The sequence below is a fragment of the Zingiber officinale genome, chromosome 4A (assembly GCF_018446385.1).
Source record: "Zingiber officinale cultivar Zhangliang chromosome 4A, Zo_v1.1, whole genome shotgun sequence".
NCBI lineage: Eukaryota > Viridiplantae > Streptophyta > Magnoliopsida > Zingiberales > Zingiberaceae > Zingiber > Zingiber officinale.
The window spans coordinates 85773936-85795316 of NC_055992.1; the positions used below are offsets into that span (position 1 = coordinate 85773936).

The 21381-nt window shown below is 36.6% G+C and overlaps 1 protein-coding gene and 1 long non-coding RNA gene across 4 annotated transcripts; one reads left to right on the plus strand and one right to left on the minus strand.

Moving 5' to 3' along the window:
• Nucleotides 1–553: 553 nt before the first annotated feature.
• On the plus strand, nucleotides 554–7017 carry LOC121970064. The gene is made up of 2 exons (XR_006108829.1): nucleotides 554–794; nucleotides 6796–7017. It is a non-coding gene; the product is annotated as an uncharacterized LOC121970064 (long non-coding RNA).
• A 131-nt stretch (nucleotides 7018–7148) lies between these two features.
• On the minus strand, nucleotides 7149–11499 carry LOC121970062. Of its 3 annotated transcripts, none has more exons than XM_042520471.1 (9): nucleotides 10790–11499; nucleotides 10575–10705; nucleotides 10436–10498; nucleotides 10282–10371; nucleotides 10003–10168; nucleotides 9698–9887; nucleotides 7715–9111; nucleotides 7574–7639; nucleotides 7149–7499 (listed from the first exon to the last, which is right to left on the minus strand). In XM_042520471.1, the coding sequence occupies exons 1-9, from the start codon at nucleotides 11291–11293 to the stop codon at nucleotides 7485–7487; spliced, it is 2622 nt and encodes an 873-aa protein (XP_042376405.1). In that variant the 5' UTR covers nucleotides 11294–11499; the 3' UTR covers nucleotides 7149–7484. The 3 variants fall into 3 exon arrangements, with proteins under 3 accessions (XP_042376405.1, XP_042376404.1, XP_042376403.1); XM_042520470.1 differs by having other exon boundaries at nucleotides 7149–7480; nucleotides 7715–9108; nucleotides 10790–11497; XM_042520469.1 differs by having other exon boundaries at nucleotides 7149–7480; nucleotides 10790–11496.
• Nucleotides 11500–21381: the final 9882 nt, after the last annotated feature.

Consider the following 21381-nt stretch of genomic DNA (forward strand, 5'->3'; position numbering starts at 1 on the left):
ATTAGGAGGAGACTATATAGATGTTTAATCTATTTTTTTTAATTATATATATATTTTTAATAGATTATTAATTTTAATATATTTTCGTTGAATGATAATAGTTGGATAGAAAGAAGAAAAATTATAATTATAGAAGATATCCGATCATTTAATGAGTATGAGTATATCTATCGGAGATCCTATATCCGATGAGTACGAAGACGGAGGATATAAAATTTGACCCGAACCTGACCTATTATCATCCTTAAAGCAACTTTAGAAACCCAAGTGTCCGATAATTAGCAAATTATATGATTCTACCTAAGCCGGAGCTCTTATTTTTTTCTATTTTTTTTAAATAATAAAATACTATATGAACATTTAGCAATAATTAGACTTTTCAATAAAATTCTGAAATAGCGACAAAATTAAATTTGATATTAATTTAATGATAAAATTAATATTTAATACTTAATTAGTCAATAAATTTTAATTTCGTCACTAATTAATAATTAAAATTTTATCAGTAATTAAATTAATAATTAAAATTTAATTTGATACATTACGGGAAGGGGGAAGGGGGAAGGGGGAAGGAGATACGAGCTCGTCTTCAGGCTCATGGGTCTAGCCCATACCGTTTCCTGGTTGCATATCGATCGCCTGTCGAAGTTCTTTCGAGAAACGCTGGAGCGTGGACGGAACAGACCCTTTGCTGGGAAAAATGACGAGCGTGGAACGGGAGCTAATGGTGTCGGGGTTCATCTGGTTCGTCCTGACTTCCGGTCCCTTCTCTAGGGTTCTCTCCAACATGGAAGGTATGGAGCGATATTTCCTTGTAGGTTCTCGCGGTAGTCGCTTGCTTTGGAATTTGGGACTTTGTCAAGAAGTGATGCAATTCTGAATTTGTTGTTTCTCCGATCTCCTTAGCTTCCGCAAAAGTTGATGGTTTAAATCCATATAGTAACATTATTGAAAGAGATGTTTAAGTTGTTCTAAAAGAATTCTCCTTTTATTTGTTGCTAGTCTCAACCAAGAAGGAGATCAATATTTCTTATATATTTGATTTGATTTCACTTGGATTATATATGATGTGATTTGGTCAAAACCTTCACCTGCATGCCTTGTGTTTGCTTTTAAATATAAATTCAGTTGACTATACAATTGTTGTAGGTTTATATATGAAAACGAAGTGAAAGTAGACTATAGGTTTATATTTGAGTTGGATTCAATTGAATTGCATTCTATGCATTCTATAATAAGTGGCAATCTCTTTGTATCTCCTCATGAAACATTAGATTTAAACTGGCAACCACCTTAAACACATCAAGCACATATTTAGTTGATACATATTAAGTGAGCAATCTATGTCTCAAGGAAGTACATAGATATCCTTTAGTCATCAAATGACTCCTAAGTAACTCTACATGACCATTAAGAAAATATTTAAAGCGAAGACTTGTAGCTTATCAATAGACTTCACTAGAGAAAGTGGATTTAACTCTTATGTACTATTAGAGTGGAGAGCATTCGTTTCATCTATCATGCCATGTCCCATACACAAACCTGAAAGGGCCTTATAGAGAATTGGTTTGATACTTATAATACAAAGCAAATTTCTAAAACTTTTCTGGCCCCATAATATTGTACAGTTACACCCTGTTTGGAAACAACTTAAGTGAAGGAATTGAATTGAATTCCATTAGGAATTGAATTCTGGCAGGAATTGAATTCAATTCCTATGTTTGGAATGGATTAGTGAATAATAGAATTGAATTGAATTCCTTAATTTGGAATCTATTTGAATTGAATTCCATTCTTATACATTTACCATTTTATTCTCATAACTAACCATTTAATAATCAAGTTAAGTATTAGAGAATAGGAAGAAGGGATCGTACAGTTAAGACAGCACTGAAAAAACTCAAAAGTTATCTACGAGGTCTTACTTCGCTCACTAAATTGTCATTAAAATGTTTACGAGGCAACTTCCATTCTGGAACATCTCACTACACTTCGAAGCTTGGATATTAAGTAAGGAGAAGTTTTCGGCGCACGGAAGAAACGGTGCGAGAAGTTTTCGGCGCAAGGAGAAACGACGCATGGGAGAAAGGCAGGAGAAAACAAGAGAGTCGACAGATGGAAAAAAAGGTTTTAATTTAAAAGGGCAATTAAGTAATTTTAGTTGTTCATGGTAAATTCCCTATCCAAATCTGACCATTTGAGGTATGATTTACTATTCACGTTTTGAATGGAATTGGAATTGAATTTCTTATCAAATCCATATCAAAAATTCATTCCAAACTATGGAATTGAATTCCAATTACCATAGGATTCCAAACAAGGTGTTAGTTTGCCTCACATGTCTCTTTTGTTGCCAAACAGAATTTCTAAGAGTAACATATATGCTTGCTTATTTCCGGCACATGCTTTTTGTCTGTTTATGCTTTGACATAGATATGTAGTAACTTACCTCTTTCTTATTTGTTGTTTAACTAGTGGCCATGTTTTTTTTGCTCTCTTATTACTTTTTTTGTTTTGATACATTGGCTTTAATATTCGGCAAAGCAAGTGTTTCTATTTTAGTTTTTCTTCAGTCTTCTTAATATTTTTTGAAGCTGCTACCAACTTTGTGCATTGTAATACATGTTTTCTTAATCAGCAAATATTGACACTAAGCAATTAGTAAATTTCCTTATACTTTTGCCGGTTCAGTAGATTAAATAACACTATGGTGTAGATGCATTTTTCTGAGATGCTTCTTTTTTCACTAATTAGATGTGATATTTAAATCTTATCTTCATGTGTTTGGAGATGGAAAAATATTTTCTCTTTCTCAAGACTAATATGGATTGACTGACTCCGTCTTACCTTTCGTTTGCTTAATATTATCCTGCATAACATCATGTTGTGTTGTATTAGTAAAGTTATTTCTTTCTACATTTTGCATTTTATGCATTCTTTGTAATGAATCATCAACACATAATAACTTTTTATATTATCAGTAGCACAACTTTATTGATCGTGTCATTATGTACTCTTAGGTTCAGGGGTTGTCTGAGTTCTTCATCTGTTGAATTGTAAGCATTAAGGGACGAGAATCAAGAATTTAGAGCTCGGGTCATAGCAATAGAGTAATTGATGGAAAATTAAGTCAAGACAACATTAGATTGGGTCTTATTCATTAGCTCATCCTTCTATTTTGCTCCACTTTTCAAGTCTGCATGTTGTGGATAAATATTTATATTTTTGAATAAATATTTGTATTTTGAAATTGATGATTTGGAGGTTGTTATTAAATAACAAATTAATTGGGGTTGATACGGTAGTATTGTGTAAATTTGGATGTAGTTAATTATATTATTTTAATCGGTGTGATATTGTAATTTTGTATAGATTTTTGGATAAATATGATGGATTTAACGAGTGGCGGACTTTTAATTCCATCTCTAAAAATAGCATTGGAATTTAAATTCTGTTGCTAATTTAGTAATGGAAATTTAATTTTATCGCTATATTAACAACTAAATTAAAAGTCTGTCACTAAAAATAGCGATGGAACTAACTTTCCATCGCTATTTTAGCGACGTAAATAAATTTTCATTGCTAATTGTCGTTAGTGACAAAAAAACTTACGATTGAAATTTTCAATCGCTAATCAATGGCTAAGTACATTTAGAGACCAATTAGAGATCAAAATTTTAGTCGCTAATTAATATTGGTACGGTGAATAAGGCAGGGGTCTCGAATTCCGGGACAGAGTCAAGAGAGTTGGCTAGCATAGTGGTCAAAGTCAAGAAGTAGTCAGCACTCGAGACTAGCACGGTCATATGTTTTGGCCAAGTGGTCTAGCCGATCGGACATTTGGTCCCATCGAATCCCTAGTCCCTCAAGGTCGGTGAAACCTCGAGTTGTTTCACTGTCATTTGGAGTTGAACCTACTGGGTCACACGGGGCTAACATGGGCAGGTGTCTTGGCCGAGTGGTTTGGCCGATTAGGCCTACTGTCCGATTGGACATGCTAAGCACACAGCCCAATCGGGCTCTTTGGGCGAGTAGAGTGGTCGAGCAAAGACCAAGTCCTTGAAAGGGTTATCATTTTTTAACCGACTCGACCCTATACACAACAAGGTCCGATAGGGCGATAGAGGCGACTCGGTCGACTTACTATTAGCGCATATCAAGGGCCCACCAACCTAACGGTCTAATATTCCTTTTTGGTGTTTTGTGCAACGGTTGTCAGAGAATCACAGGAATATTCCCTATGCAGTCTTTACGATGGAAGCTTCCACCCTACAAAGCACAAAGGTGGTGGATCTATTTTTAGAAAGGTGTTAGAGCATCAGAATGGTCGAACCTTTTTGAAAATGCATCAATATTCGAGCACAAAGGAAAATTGACACTATATAAGGGGTCTCCTCCTAAATGCTCAGGTACTCTGCGCTATGCAACATTACGTACTCAGAGCTTACTATTCCTTTCTACTATTCACTGCATTCTTTTTCCTCCCGATCACGTAACTGACTTGAGTGTCGGAGTGTCTGCGTCATGGACCCCTCCCTGGCCCGCTTGCTAACGTTTTCTTTCCTCCATATTGTTTTTTGACACGCAAGATCATTCGGCAGCCTGGGCTCCCAGTACAAAAGTCTTCTCATTGTCAACAACAAAACCACCTACCTGCGCTCTATCTTTCCCAATTTCAGACAGGATTAACTATATTTCTTGTAGTGAGACTCTTAATTATTTCACTTAATTCCAACCTCTTATTTGATTTTAAATATTTAATCAATTATTTATTCTTCCTTCTTGAAAACAGTTGAGTCAAACACTTAGAAAAACCAATCAAAAGATCAAAGTTTTTTTTTTTTTGATAATCCAGGTATCCAGCTCTTCAAACAGACTAATCAAAGAGGTGACCGGCCCGACCCCATGTAAGTTTCACACTGACCACTAGGATAAATTGGGAAGCACTAATGGAGGCTCATTCAAATGACTAGCATTCTTAGGTCTGTTGGTGCAATATTCCCTAGGTCAAGGTTGACCTGTTTGACTGGGCTTGAAGTGAGTCAAGCTCGAGTCTTGATGATTTGGTTTCGATGTTTGACAATACTTGTAGACAACACATGAACATTGCAGGTGCAATTGTTCATGTGGGGAGATTGTGAAGGAGAATCAAGTAGGTCAAGGTTGACTGGATACTTGACTGAAAATCCTAGTGTGTGAAGCTAGGTGAAAGTCCTGGTGAGTGAAGTCAGGCAGAAGGAAACCCTAGTGAGTGAAGCTAGGTGAAAGTCCTGGTGAGTGAAGCCAGGCAGATGAGAAGACCTAGTGAGTGAAGATAGGCAGAAGGGAAGTCCTGGTGAGTGAAGCCAGGCACGGGGAAATCCGGTCAAAGGGATTGACCGGATACTTGCAAGAGAAAAGTCCAAGTGGGTCAAAGGATTGACCGGACACTTGGTGAGAGAGTCCTAGCTGGTCAAGGGTGACCGGATGCTAGGTTTTATGTACCAACAAGTCATAGTTGATGGATGTTGGTTTAAGGGGCTTGGACTTGCTTTGGCAAAACCAAGATTCGATGATCGATGATTCCAGCCCGGATCGATCACCGATCGATTGGATCATACCCAATCGATCGCCGATTGATCGGGTGAGTCCCCACCAACTTTGGATCGATCCGTGGATCGATCCAGAGGTCTCAATCGATCGGTGGATCGATTGGGAGCTGCGTTTTCGCGCGATAAGCCCTGGATCGATCAACCGATCGATCCGGGCTATTCCGAGAGCACAGAGGCACTCTGGATCGATCGGTTGATCGATCCAAAGCCTCCCGATCGATTGGGAGCAATCCAATCGATCGGGATCCGACCGTTGGCGCTGGATAAAGCCGTTTCCTGCAGAACTTCACCGATTCGTCTCAGATCACCACAGTGCTCCTACAGCTTCTCCACAAAGTTCAGATCGCCAGTTCTTGAAGGTTCTTGGAGGTTTTCCAAGTCAAGAGGCGGATCTACAGCTGAAGAAGAAAATTAGGGTTAGGGTTTTCTTGTAAGCTTGTGTTGTATTTTGTTTCCCTTTCCTTTTCTTCTAGTAGTGTGAACTTGTAGGGCTTCTCCGCCTTTGGTAGTTACCATAAAGGAGGGTTTTCATAGTGGAGGGTGCGTGAGTGTCTGGATCCTTGGATTAGTCACCTCTTGTGAGGTGGATACCAAGTAAAATCCATTTGTTAGCATTGTATGTGTTTGTTTCTTGTATTTCCGCTGCACACCATCAAAGAAACAAGCAACGAAGAACACGAAGCGCACGACGAGCTATTCCAACAAGATCCGCTTCTGAGGAAGAATCCCTTACAGTGTGTCATAGCTAAGACTCGAGAAAAAACAAAGATCAAAGTTCGAATTTCAAATGGGACAAATATCATTTACATAGTAGGCAAACTAAGAGAAGACCATCTACTTTCAGGATTAGTCAAGTGAAGCCTGATCACTTGGATTACAAAAATAAAATAATGTTGATGGTTATTTGACTAATGACCATGTCTTTAATCGATGCATATTGGTAAAATCTGAATTTATTTCTCTAATTTAACTTAAAACAACTAGTTAAGCAATTTTGAGTAAATAATTTGAGTAAGATGTTGTGTTTTGGCATAGTTTTAGCTTTAGAGAATATACTCAATCAAGCTACTTTCAGCAAACATCTTTACTAGACTTTTCCCCTTTTGTACCTATAAATTCCTTGCGTACCGACAAAATGGTGTGGATGATGTATTGGCATTGAAGTGTCTTGACTCAGATTTGAATCCAAAACCTGTTTTTGCAGGTTGATGACTACCACTCAACTCTGAGATTGGTCTACGGGATAGTGCCTTTGGGGCAGTATGTTGATCTCGAAGGATTGTGAGAAGTTCATCTTTGGTGAGTGTGAAGGTTGTCGAGCTACAACACTCATAATACCTCATTGTTGCTTTCATATAGTATGCTTTACTACTTACACTTTTATTGCTAACCATATTGCTACGTTATCCTAGCAGCTATTTTCCTATCCACTAGCCCATTTGTCTTGCCTCTATACTTTCGAAAGTTGAGTACTATTGAGTTTCAAATCGGGAGTTAATTATTATAAAATAGTTGCAAAACTCTAGGGAGATGATCTCTCTTTCTTTTTTCTTAACCTTGCTTTCAGTAACAAATGTACTTCCTTTATGCTATAGTTTTGAATTAGTCATAGGGAACATTTAGCTTTCGATAGCCTTCTTTAGATGTTGTAAGATTTTGCATATATCCCTTTTTCTGATATTGTATTTCTAAGTATCATAACCTGTAACAACCTTTTGAATTTACAAGCACCTATCTGTTTGCCTTCATGTTGGTGGTCTTTATGAGGCCATGGTAGTCCAGTAACCATCTCTGAGGCAGGAGCTTGTCGGCGTGCCGATGATACGCACCCATTCCCAGCCTTCTTCTGTTGCTAATTCTGTCCTCAGTGACCTCCTCAGTTCTGCTAGCTGCTCAGTCAGAAGCTAGCTAGTAACAATTGTGTTGTTTTTAATGCCATTTATTGATACGAGCAGTTATGAACATGGTCTAGAATTGCTTACCCTGCCATCTTGTAATTCAAAGATCACTGAATCTTCAGAGAATGGCATCGGTCTCACTGGTGCCACCTGAAAAAAGGGGACATACATTTAGCAACCATTTCTGTAACATCTTTAACTCATTCAGCAACCATTTTTCCTAACCTTCTCATTGCAATTTCTGTTGTGCATGTGTGAGTGATGGAGGTTGTTCTGGTCATCAATGGCACAGTTAGCATCAACTTTCGACCTTGGATCTTCTTCTGATGCTGAATGTTCGTGATACGGGTAGCCATGGCATGTCCATTTCCAAGTATGTTGATCACTATGTCTTCTGTAAACCTGGCCATCTGATCCAATGAGGAACAACTGAGTGCCATCAAAACATGGACCTGGTGCACCAACAAGCAACACGTCTCGATACGGTGTCCCGTGCTCGACCCACTCCCATCCGCCCAGTGAGTCCCAATTGTACTCGACCAATCCTCCAGCCTCCGAAATCATAAATATCGAGCCGGCTAATGCTAGTGCAGACGGTCTGATTGCCGTGCCAGGGGCTCCTGAGAGGACTAAATGAGGGGACTGGTTGTGTTTGTGCCATAGCTCTGTGATTCTGTTGTACTGATATAGGCCACCATTGTGCCCAACAACAAATATGATGTTCTTCCTGAAAATTTCTTGATCCACAATGAATGCAATTTTGGTATCAGGAGGACTGTGGCAATCTTTCCACTGGAATTTTCGTAGCGAGACCGTGAACTGCATCAACCTCCCTTTCTTGCTAACAAAGAAGAGACTATCTTCGATCGTCGCTTTGTGAGCTCTACCAATTGTTACATCCCATGGAGCTCCTGTCACTACCTGCCTTCCCTTTCTCATGGCAGTGCAGTTGATCCATGACAGTTCATTTGTAGTTCTTTCTCTGATTAGCAAGTTTCCGTTCGCATCGACTAGAAATAAACTACCATTGTAGCTTCCTACTGCCCCTCTTATAGCTTCTATATGTTCATGCCTTAGCCATATCCAATCCCTGTCTGTATATAGATACTCAAAAGTCAAGCCTGTGTCTGTTATCAGAAAAAAGGACTTATCAGGGTACATCAGTCTCATTCGGAAGTTCTTATCAATGCTACTTGTTAGAAAATTGGAGGATTCGGTCAGGCTAGCTTTGTGTTTGCTCAGAGGTATATAGTGCTGGTGTTCTTCCACTTTTCGCGGTTTAAAGTTTGATATCACAGCTTTTGTTCCCAACATACAATTGGATGGTCCACGCTCATCGGTGCAATACTCAGCGTTCCATCCTTCGGTTTCGGGGCTATCTAAGAGAGACCATTCATACTTGTGTGAAGTTCTCCTTCTTAAACTGCTCAATTGAGTTGGACCAGACGCTTCACCTCCGTGTCCAGGCAAATGGAGCTCCCCTAGTCGACCATCATCCAGTGCGAAAATTATCCTCCCACTCTGTGTCTCTATGCCTGGCACTCCTCTTGCAATCTTGGCATTGTTTGGATGCGCATGATTTTCCCAAGTCCCTTCAATTCTGTGCCAGTTACTACCACCTCCTACCATTAAAAAGCAATTGTTAATCGATTTGTTCTTTTCAGGGAATCATCTCTACATCAAAACATATTTTTGAAACATCAAACTGATCTAGATTGTTAAGCATTTGTTTATGTTCGTTTAATTTACACAAGTTTAATTAAATGGACAAGCTTGAACAGATATATATTCAGCTCATTAATGTTTATAAATAAAAATTGTGAATTGTTCATGAAGAATGTTAACGAACAATGGCCACAAATAAAGTTTGTGAATTGAACTGGTAAATAGATAAAGAAACTTTCAAAATAAACAAATAAGCTTCTAACATCAAGCTCACAAACTAATCAAACAAAATTAAAATGTAAAAAATTTAAATTGAAACCAAACTAATCTTTAACAACCATTTTAACAACTTGATTCATTTTAAGCTCAACTTGGTTTGGCTAAATAAACTTAATTTACAGCCCTAAGTATTGTGTATCTGATTGAAGAGTTTCTAATGCTTTCTTACACTAAGAAAGTTTTGCATATTAGTTTTTTGTTGTTGATGCATCATTGCGAGTTTAGTTCTGATAAAAAAATAGAGAACAAAAGATCATACCCTACCTGGATGGCTACTAAGCTGATACTCAAACACGCAGCCGGTTGTTGTGGTAACAAACAATGAATATGACTTCTCATTTAGTTCACTTCGTTGAACATTTGTGAAAGCACTCAGGTGATGTCCCTTAGGAGCTCCATGGACTTCCCACTTCCATTTCCTTTTGTGCAATCGCCGCTCTACCAAAAGGCCCTCCTGCAATCCTATTAGTACCTTGATCATCAAACTTTTGAAATTTTACATGGATGAACACTTAACTACTATGCTTGTTAGATTAGTCGGGCAAAAGTTCAACAAACCGATTCTCGACCTTAGTTAACAGAAATAGAGATGATGAGTGTGCTCCTGCTAGGCCATGTAAAGCACACCCTCCTGTTGTCTCCAAAGAAGTTTGATTGACAGAAGGGTCACTCCAAATGTGTTTCTTCCATGATGGCTTCGACCCCTTGTCGAACTCATACAAGTTTCCACTAGAGCTGCAAGCCAAAATTCAGCTTGGAATTCCTTTGAAAGGTAAGAAATGATACCAATTCTTTCATAACAAAGATTAAAGAGGTTTCGATTAAGCTCAACAATCACATTCTCGTACCTTATTGTGAAAACAATGCCTGGTCTGAGAGCCCCTGTGTCTGCTATAGCCGAATTATCTCCGCCTTGCGGTCGACCATGATCCTCCCACCTATTCGAGTTCAAAATTTCATTAAACTTATTGCATTGGTTCTTTACTTTGAGTTCTTCCATACCTCAAGGGATGAAACTCACTGATCTCTAACAAGGTCCCAGTTACTGTCGACAAGTAAAGCCTCCTGAAGTATAAACAAGAAAATGATTTATGGAAGAAGAAAGCATAAATATTCTTAAAATCTATGACAGAATTCTTACTCTCCATCATGGGATACAACACCAGACTTGATCTGAACATTTGAACTCAACTCCTCTTCAGTTCTTCCACTTTCTAGAGACGCAAACATAAACTCGATCCAAATCGGCTGAGAATTCTCATTCACTTGCAGCTGAAACCATGCCATGAATGGAAATTAATTAATTGTAGAACAGTATGCTGAGAACAAGAGTTCAGGTGGTGCATGGCAAAGCACCTGATATAGCTGCCCTGCTTCTGATAGAGCAAGAATAGTCTGATTGACTATGAAAACTGAAATAGCTCTAGCAGTTGGACCTGGGAGTTCATGTGGAGCAATCACCCACTTCACACCATTCCAGAACCTCTCGTAGATCGATCCGCTCTGCCCTGTCACCCAAACAGATGCCTCTGACATCCTGGTTAGGGAGATTCTTCTTCTTAGAGGCAGAGCAGCATCATGGTCCTCTGGCTCGTCTTGAGACGCAAGCCCAGCTTGTTTCTGGTCCATGTCCACAATGGATGCAACTTTGCTGCAGTTATCATCGACACAGGAGATGAGATCATAAGGCAGACTGATCTCCACCCAGGTGTTCCTTTGCTCCTCGAACTCCCAAAACTTGTTGGTTTTCTGTACAAATTTTGCTTCTGATTGTCTCGGGCACCATGAAGAAACAGACATCATCTGAGAAATGGCACATGTTACCAGGAGGAGGAGACTGATGGCCAAGCCAGGCATCATCAGGTATTCATGAGAAGAAGGAAGAAGAGATAATGAAACAGTAAATTGATGGTGCTTCAGGGGAAAATTTTCTTTCTGTGGAAGAAGGATCTTTTGGTCGATTCATCCATAGGCGATCGAGCATCCTAGTGGTATATAATAGAGATCAAGTGGAGGCATTGGTGGTTTGCTTTCTTTGTCATGGGTTACTGGTCAACTCCTTCCTCACCCAACCAGGACAGGACACCAATATTTTTACTTGCATGATCTTCTCACCAACATGTATGAATTTAATGGATTGGTGGCCATTAAAGTTGATGACGAAGGACTCTTCATCCACGATTTGGTAATGGTACCTTCAATTTTGAAGTAATTATTTTTACAAAAATCAATGATTCTCATCTTTAAAATATCATGTTGTAGCTACTCCAACGCATTTAGTAATTAGGATATAGATGTTATATGTTGAAATAAATCGACTCAATTTAATCTAAACTACTAGTTATAGAGTAGAGTGTTTCAAAATGTTCTTCACAAACTCGGTCAAACTTGCTTTGATCAAATTAATTTTAAGTTTATCAAAATCACTTCAAAAATATATATATATATATATATATATATATATTAACGGCCGCTCTAGTGTCGGCCCTACGAATATGGAGAAAGGTACATATAGGTACATGTAGGTACACAGGCGTTAAGCGCATGGTAGGATAAACCTCAAATCGTCAGTTCCTAAGAATCGATCCCTAGTTATTAGGCCAGAGATGTCATGTATTCACCATCTGTGTTATACCCTAGGGGCACTTCAAAACTGTTATAATATTTTGATATAACAATTCACACTATAGTTAAAGTAACTTTACTAGGAATGAAAGCTATTTTAACAATTTTAGAATAAGGATATTTTAAGCTATTTTAATAATTTTAGAATAAGGATATTTTAAGGAAGCATTTCGTTTTGACATTAAAAAAAAATGGAATGCTCTCTCGACGAAAACAATTTTTTACCTTTAATTAATGCATGTGAGCTAATTTAATACAAACAGGTACATTAACTTAGTATACATAGATACATTTTACATGCTCCTATGGTAAAAGACGAAGTACTCGTAGCAGCACTCTCATCAATCCGTCTAACACTAATATGAAAGAGGTAAATCATGGTGATTGAGAAGGCAAGTGGATAGAAAGATAAGTTATACAAGGTGTAGGGATTTATACCCCGCCAGCCTCAAAGTTTGACCCCTCAACCTCAAGTGATAAATCTTCATCTACTTACCATCTCAGACATGCCCCGCTTTACATGCCCTCGGGTCATGGTGCAAGGCGCTCAAGTAATTTTCCAAGCACCCACAGTTTGAATCTCAACTACAGTGTTGAAGATCAATATCAACCCGTTAACGGATAAGAATAAAGACATGGATGAGAGTAATCTTCTCATTCAAAAGATAAAATTTAATAGATAGAAATTAGAATGTATGGTTGGAAGTATTTCTCTCATCCAATAATAGAGATAAAATTTCTTTGTGAATAAATTTAGTTTTCTGATAACTATGTATTTTGCATGGTGAGTACTACAAATACTCCCCCTATATTCATGTTCAATCATCTAACGAAAAATAAAAGTGTAGTCTTCAAATTAAAATTGTTCTTCATCTTCCTTTTTTTTCTCTCTCTAAAATTGTGAGTGATCCTTAAAAGTGTTGTAGTATCTTTGAAGTGTGGATATAATACAAGTAATTTATTTACTTGTTTATAGTTTAATTTTTTCAACAATTGGTATCAGAGCAGAACGATCAGGGATTGTTCTTAGTGGAGTTATCTTGAATCGTGAGGAGGTTTATATTGTACAAGTTTGTTAATCAAACTTGTTCGGTATAATTAAAAACTTTCTGACACGATGGGCGACCTTCAAGTAGTAGGAGTCAAGAAGCTCAACAACAAAAACTACAATACGTGGGCAACATGCATGGAGTCCTACCTACAAGGTTAGGATCTTTGGGAGGTTGTTAGTGGTAGTGAAGCCATGCAACCGATAGAAGATGCCAATGGCATCTTGCGAAAATGGAGGATCAAAGCAGGTAAAGCAATGTTTACTTTAAAAATCACAATTGAAGAATAAATGTTGGAGCACATCCGAGATGCCAAAACACCAAAAGAAGTATGAGATATCTTTGCTACACTCTTTTCAAAGAAGAATGGTGCAAGATTGCGACTCCTGGAGAATGAGCTACTAGCAATAAGACAACGCGACAAAACAATTGTCCAATACTTCCACAAGGTAAAGTCGATATGTCGTAAAATTTCAGAATTAGATCCAACAACTCCTATTGGGAAACCAGGATAAAGAGAATAATTATCCATGGTTTACAACCAGAATATCGAGGATTTATTGTTCCTATACAAGGATGGCCAACACAACCATCGCTTCTTGAGTTTTAAAATTTACTTGTGGACTAAGAAGCTATGGCTAAGCAAATGGGAGAAGTCTCACTAAAGGGTGAGGAGGAAGCGCTCTACACCAATAAAAGTAAGGGCAACTTCAAGCGGCACACTAGTGATGGATCTAAAAAGGATGATGACAAAGTGAAGAGTTATCAAGGAAATGGAGTCCATCATCCAAGGAGAGCCCCAAAGAATCATGTCAATAATAAAAAGTTTATTGGCGAGTGTTATAATTGTGGAAAGGTGGGCCACATAGCAAAAGATTGTTGGGCCAAGAAAAAGTTTGTTCAGGGTAATACTGCTACCTCTAATTTTGAGGAAAATAGCGAAGATGACTATGATGCCGAAGCCTTGTTCGCAGCGGAGGAAAATGAAATAACTTTCACAACAATGCCAAACAAGATTAACTACAAAGATTACTAGATCATAGATTTAGGCTGCTCAAATCACATGACGGGTGATAAAGAAAAATTACAAAACTTGTCTGAATACAAGGGAGCTTGTATGGTGGTGACAACCAACAACTCAAGGTTACTAATAGCTCACATTGGTAAGACAATAATTACGCCTCGATATAATTCTAACAAGGTGTCATTTCAAGATGTTTATCATGTCCTAAGAATGAAGAAAAATTTATTATCTGTAGTTCAATTAACATCATCAGGTCACTATGTTTTTTTGGTCCTCAAAATGTAAAGGTATATCGAAATATCAAAATATCAAAAACACCGACAATGGAAGGGCAACGACTAGAGTCGGTATACATGATGTCAGTAGAGTCTGCATATATAGACAAGACAAGGAAAAGTGAAACATCAGACATATGACATATGAGATTAGGTCATGTTAACTATTCCAAGTTAAACATGATAATGAAAAAGTCGATGCTTAAGGGGGTTCCTCAACTAGACATATGAACAGACACGGTATGTGTGAGATGTCAATATGGTAAAGCACATCAATTAACATATCAAGAGTCAAAGTTTAAAGCAAAGGAACCATTACATGGTGACATTCATTGATGACTTCTCAAGGTATGTCTGGATCTTATTTATGAAAGAAAAATATGGTACATTTTCCAAGTTTAAAGAGTTCAATAGTCAGTCGAAGAAGATTGGGAATAAAGATTTGTTGTCTACACACAGACAACGGGGGAGAATATAGCTCAAGAGAGTTCTCTCAATACTTAAGAGAAAGTCGAATATACCATCAGTATACATGTGTCAACACACCACAACAGAATGGTGTAGCGGAAAGAAAGAACCGACATCTTGCAGAAATTTGTCGGAGTATGTTACACAACAAGAATGTACCTTGATGATTTTGGGTTAAAGCAATGAGGACTGTAGGTTTTGTCATTAACAAACTTCCTCAACCAAAGTTAGAATTCATTTCACCTTTTGAAAAATTATGAAACATAAAATCTACAGTTAGCTACTTTCAAGTATTTGGTTGTGTATGTTATGTATTTGTTTCTGATCACTTACTAACTAAGTTCGACAAGAAAGCTATTAGATGTATCTTTGTGAGATATGATAGCCAAAGAAAGGGGTGTAAATGTTGCGATCCAACAAGTGGAAGATGTTACACTTCGCGAAATGTAGTGTTCGATGAAGCATCTTCTTGGTGGAATCCAATTAAGGAGGTGTTATTAGATTCTAAAGACCTCGAAGACAAAGTGCAACAAAAGATGAGAGAGCATATTGTTCAACTTCAACCAAGTTCAGATGAATCAGGAGATCCAAATGACAATGATATTGAACAAAGAGTGGCTCAGAGTCCTTGGCAAACCGGCATATATCAACAACCAAATAAAGAAGAGAGGCCTAGTGAAATGGAAGAATTAACTCCGCAATCTCAACTCTGAAGGTTAATAAGAACATGAAGGCCAAATCCAAAATATGTCAATGCAGCCATAGCTAAAGAAGCAACAAAGCTTGAGACATTTGAAGAAGTGTCGCAAAGTCCTGAGTGGGTGATAGCTATAAAAGAAGAGATTGATACACTTTAGCAAAATCAAACTTGGGATCTTATACCAAAACCAAAAGATGTGAAACTCATTTCTTGCAAGTGGGTTTTCAAAATAAAGTGTCGTCCAGATGGGTCAATCAAGAGGTGCAAGGCTCGATTGGTGGCTCATGGTTTCTCTCAACAGAATGGACTAGACTATTATGAAACATTTAGTCCAGTGCCAAAACTTACAACTGTACGAATCCTACTTGCACTTGCAGCCAACAAAGACTGGAATCTATGGCAGATGGATGTGAAAAATGTTTTTCTTCTTGGAGAATTGGATCGGGAAATTTATATGATCCAATCAATAGGTTTTCAGAGTCAACATCATCCTGAATATGTGTGTAAGCTACGGAAAGTGCTCTATGGATTGAAACAAGCACTCAGGGCATGGTATGGTAAGATTGTTGAATTTCTAACTCAAAGTGGTTATTTAGTAACATCTGCAGATTACAACTTATTTATCAAAACAAATAAAGGAAAATTAGCTATCGTACTAGTATATGTGGATGACCTAGTCATAATAGGTGATGACAAAGCAGAAATTTTTCAAACAAAGGAGAATTTATCAGTTCGATTTCAAATAAAAAAAACTTGGGCAACTTAAGCATTTTCTTGGTTTAGAGATTGATCGCACACAAAATGGAATATTTCTTTATCAACAAAAATATTCCAAAGAATTGTTGAAAAAGTTTGGAATGCTTGAATGCAAGCCGATCTCGACACCTATGGAACCAAATGTCAGAATGTGTGCACATGAAGGAAAAAGCTTAGAAGATGCAACTATGTATCAACAATTGGTAGGCAGTCTCATCTACTTAACCTTAACTTGACCTAGTATTTCTGATGCAGTCAGTGTGATAAGTCGGTGCATTCAAAATCCAAAGAAGCCTCATTTGGAAGCAGCTCGACAAATACTAAGATTTGTAAAGAGCACAATTGATTATGACCTTTTGTACAAAAGAAATGAAGACTACAAGTTAGTTGGCTACTGCGATGCTGACTATGCAGGAGATTGTGACACCAGAAGATCAACAACTGGTTATGTATTCAAGCTTAGTTTTGGAACGATCTCGTGGTGCAGTAAGAGACAACCAACTGTATCATTGTTAACTACTGAAGCTAAGTATCGAGTAGCAGCAATGGCAGCTCAAGAGAGCACATGGATAATACAACTAATGAATAATCTACATCAACCAGTAGATTATGCAGTTCCAGTATATTGTGATAATCAATCAGCAATTCGTTTGGCAGAAAATCTGATCTTTTATGCAAGAACTAAGCATGTTGAAGTCCATTGTCATTTTATCAGAGAAAAAATTCTGCAAAAAGAAATTGAGATGAGACAAATCAGTACAGATGATCAAGTTGCGGATGTGTTCACAAAAGGATTGAGCACCAACAAATTTAAGATGTTTCGTTATCAACTCAGCACGGTACAAAGGGTTGGTGTTGAGAGGGAGTGTTAAAGATCAATACCAACCCGTTAACGAATAAGAATAAAGACATGGATGAGAGTAATTTTCTCATTCAAAGGATAAAATTTAATAGATAGAAATTGGAATGTATGATTGGGAGTATTTCTCTCATCCAATAGATAGGGATAAAATTTCTTTGTAGATACAATTTAGTTTTCTGATAACTATATATCTTGCATGGTGAGTACTATATGTTGTTGTTTGAGAGCACTAATACAGTAATATATTTGCACAAAAACAGCAAGCATGCAATAGACAGGTAAATAAAAGTAAGGTCCAGAAATCGTTATCCTCCGGTTGAAGCGTCGGCGTGTCGACTGTCTTTAGAGAATATATTGCCGCCCACGGTGCAGAGGCTCTCCGGCAAAATTCTCCGAAGATCCGACAACCACTCGCGATCGTCCGTAGGTGCACTCCAAGACGAACGTCGCACTCAGGACCCAACCTCAAATCGTGGAACACCAAGCCTCAGGACAAGGAAAACTCTCGGAAAAGAAGGCAGCGCACGCACAGAGAGGGGAGGAGAGTATGAAAAAAGCCTGCGCACAGCAAAACCAATGCTACTGCTTTCGCCAGCGAACCAAAGACTGACAAAAACAAACCAGGCCGCCTGTGAGTGTGAGGCTCACGAGCTGGGGATTTGCACCCCCTCTACGCGCGATGATCACGTGCGTCACGCCCGATTTATGGATTTCCCGCTCAAACCCCCGAAACCACTTGATTTGGGCTCGGCCCGTGCATGTGTGTAGGTCCCCTTAACTTTGCTAAGCAAGGATGGAAGGGCTCCATATATAAGGTCTTCCAACCTTCTTAGCTTAGCAATGTGGGACTAAATGCATACACATATGCATTACTAGAACAACAACAAAAACCAAGAAAAATAATTTGAATTAAAACACAGAACTCAACACTATAAATACTCCCCCTACATTCATGTTCAATCATCTAACGAAAAATAAAAGTGTAGTCTTCAAATTGAAAGTCGTTCTTCATCTTCCTTTTCTTTTTCTCTCTAAAATTGTGAGTGATCTTCAAAAGTATTGTAGTGTCTTTAAAGTGTGGATATAATACAAGTAATTTATTTAGTTGTTTATAGTCCAATTTTTTTCAACATACGGTACATTGTAAGGCATTGACTGATGGGTGAAGAGTCGCTCACGTTTACAGATTTATCTAATGGTCAGTCTATGGAGTCAGGTCATTCATCTCCAAGACTAATTGAACCGAAGGTCCAAACACCTGAATTATATATAAAAAAAATAGATACACTTTATACATCTATCCATTCCCCTTAGGTTATACATGGGTAGAAGATATTTGCAAGTTAAAATTAAGCAAGAAAAAAAACTCCAAAATCAAGGAATAGAGATAGCTCAAATAATTTCCACGAGAATGTTGAGTTAGTTAGAGAATGGTAGATGTACTACAATAGGACAAGACTCGATTTCTAATAGACGCATATTTTCATGGAAAAAACTCATCCCACTTTTAGTTATTTAGTGATCGATTATAAATTAACCTTATGATTTATTTCTTTTTATATAATTTAAAAGAGACTACGAAATGGACTACGAAATGAGCAAAATCACATTTTTACTAGAAAAAAGATATCTCAAATTACCTCTAATTTTGCAATATCCTTCTTCTTCATCAACAGCCGTCAAAATCAAGGGCATTGAATAACTATCTAAACTCTTTCTTTAGTGATAGTGATGGTGATGGTGATGGTGATGATGATGATGCCGTGTAGACTAATTCATCTTTCATTTGTGACAGCATAAGCAATTACCTGCAACCTTCTCAAACATATATACACATAAGCTCCCAAATTGCCCTTTGAAAAAGTTTACCCTCAAATTCTAGAACACATCTCATCTGAGGCCAACTAAATCATAAATGAATTTAGTTAAGCATCTTCAGCTTATTTCTTCCGTGAAACATACTGAATAATAAAAAGACAGCTCGAATATCAAATGGATTAATGGATATCGATTTTTAAATATACTTAAATTATATTTTAAATTTTGTAAACTAAAGTGAGAAGATTGTTTACTTTTAGATTAATCGGATGAAGTTCGGTTAATAATAATAATATTAATAATAATAATAATAATATTATTATTATTATTATTATTAATAATAGGACTAGCTGCCTTCCAACAAATCATCAACATAGAATCTAATTCCATTGGTGGGGTCACCAGGATTCTCTCGAGCATGCCACGTTAGTGTTTGACAGAATCTCAACTGATTAGTTTTCTCTTCTGATAAAGATTCCTCCCTCTGGATGTATATCAATTTGTTCTTCAAGTCTTTTTCTCAGTTGGAATTCTAGTAAGTTGAAATTTTGATTTAGGTGACCTTAGTAAATCAATTTCTTCACCCAATGAAAAATTACAATGTCATGCACATGAGTTAAGTTCATAGATAAAATTATAATGTCAATATGTATGAACATTAAGAAGGGTGAAATAAGAATTAATTTTCAAATTTTAACTATAAAATTAATCAATTGATTACCAATTAATTAATAAATCAATTAATTGATAAAGATTAATTAATTGATCAAAAGATTAATAGAAAGTTGTAATATTATTAATTAATTAATATTTATAATAGATTAATCGAATGATTAATCATATTAATCACAGCCACCATATTAATTAAATTAATTAATATATATTATAATTATTGGTTAATTAAATCAATTAAATGGCAATTGATAATATTTTAAATTAAATACACATTCATACTCATGTATTTTCTCAACTCGTTAAATCTTATGTTGAGATCTCGTTTTTTTTTCTCTTTCCCCTCTTAAGAGTTTTACTATTTAAGATTTAAAATTTTGAGTATTTTTATTTTGAGTTGAAGAAGTAGGGCATTGTATGTTGGGAAACCATAAATACATAAGCGAGACAATTTCACCTTAAAGAAAGGTTTTGTTTTCACTTTGACCTTAATATTCTTATAAGATTACTCGAGGGGTGTATCGATATTTAAAGGGATAATTCGATAACCTATAAGATTAAATTGGTACAATGATGTCAAGAAAGGTACATCTAATATCCAGGATACCTTGATATTGAATGAGCCGGATGTGTTAAGAGTATAAATGAGATAAGATTCATGTTGTCATATCAAACTCTACCGATTCAAGCCATTAACTCATCGTCAAACTAACTGACCAGCTATTAAATCAACACCGGCTATCCATCCAACAAGTAATTCTTTCTCAATAAAACCACTAGAGTTTTTTTCTTCAAGTGCAAGGTACTGGTGCCTTGTTGGTGTGTTCACTATCAGAAAAGAAAATTTGAAAAGAAAATAAAGGAATAAAAAGGTTTTTCTCAGTGACACTTATTTTAAATTCTTCTTTTTCAATAAAAGAGAAAGAAAAAGAAGAAGTAGAAAAGTAGAAGAGGACAAATTAAAGATGGAATCTTTATATATCTGTCGAGGATATATGTAAAGATGCCAAGTGGATTTTAGAACTTCTCAACTTCTTTGGAGATTAAATCAAAATCTCTTCCTTTCTTCTTCGTACCTAATAAACCACTGTGCCATGACATGATATCTTAACCACAAGGCCACAACAATAATAGAGGAGGAAGATGATACAAGTGACTATTTTCATTGGCCTTCCCGTTATAAATGTCTTTTTAGAATTTTCTCAAAGTTTTAGAGAGTAAATTTATGAAAGAGAGTCTTGGTATAACAAAAAAATTATTATTATATGACTTGATAGTTATATGGTGAAGCCGGATTGAATAGTGATATTTTAGAGGCTGATTTTCAAAAAAAAAATTAGAGAAAACATAAAAAATCGCCAAACATGAATTAAAAAGTCATCGCTATTTAGATTTAACCAATATTATGGATTCAAAGTAAAAGATAATGTCCTGACATAAATTAAATAAAGATTTAAATAGTCTTAAAAATTTTATGATTTAAAAATGAAAATAACTTTAACAAAAAGATAAAAATTATTCTAAGTCTCCTAAAAGGCTTTACACTATAATTGTTGGGTCAAAAATTAAATCATTACGGGTTACACTTATAACAAATGTAAATTTCTGAACAAACTTTAATTTGATATATTAAATATCTTAAGATTCAATCTGAGTTACAATTTATGACCTTTCAAAGCTCGGAAACTCCTAGTATCAT

Excerpts from the sequence above, each read along its gene's own strand:
- LOC121970062 (XM_042520469.1), bottom strand. The coding sequence starts at position 11,293 with ATGATGCCTGGCTTGGCCATCAGTCTCCTCCTCCTGGTAACATGTGCC. Across the intron at positions 10,499-10,574 it reads GTTGTATCCCATGATGGAGA|GAGGCTTTACTTGTCGACAG; the intron begins GTAAGAATTCTG and ends TTTATACTTCAG. Across the intron at positions 10,169-10,281 it reads GGCATTGTTTTCACAATAAG|CTCTAGTGGAAACTTGTATG; the intron begins GTACGAGAATGT and ends TTTGGCTTGCAG.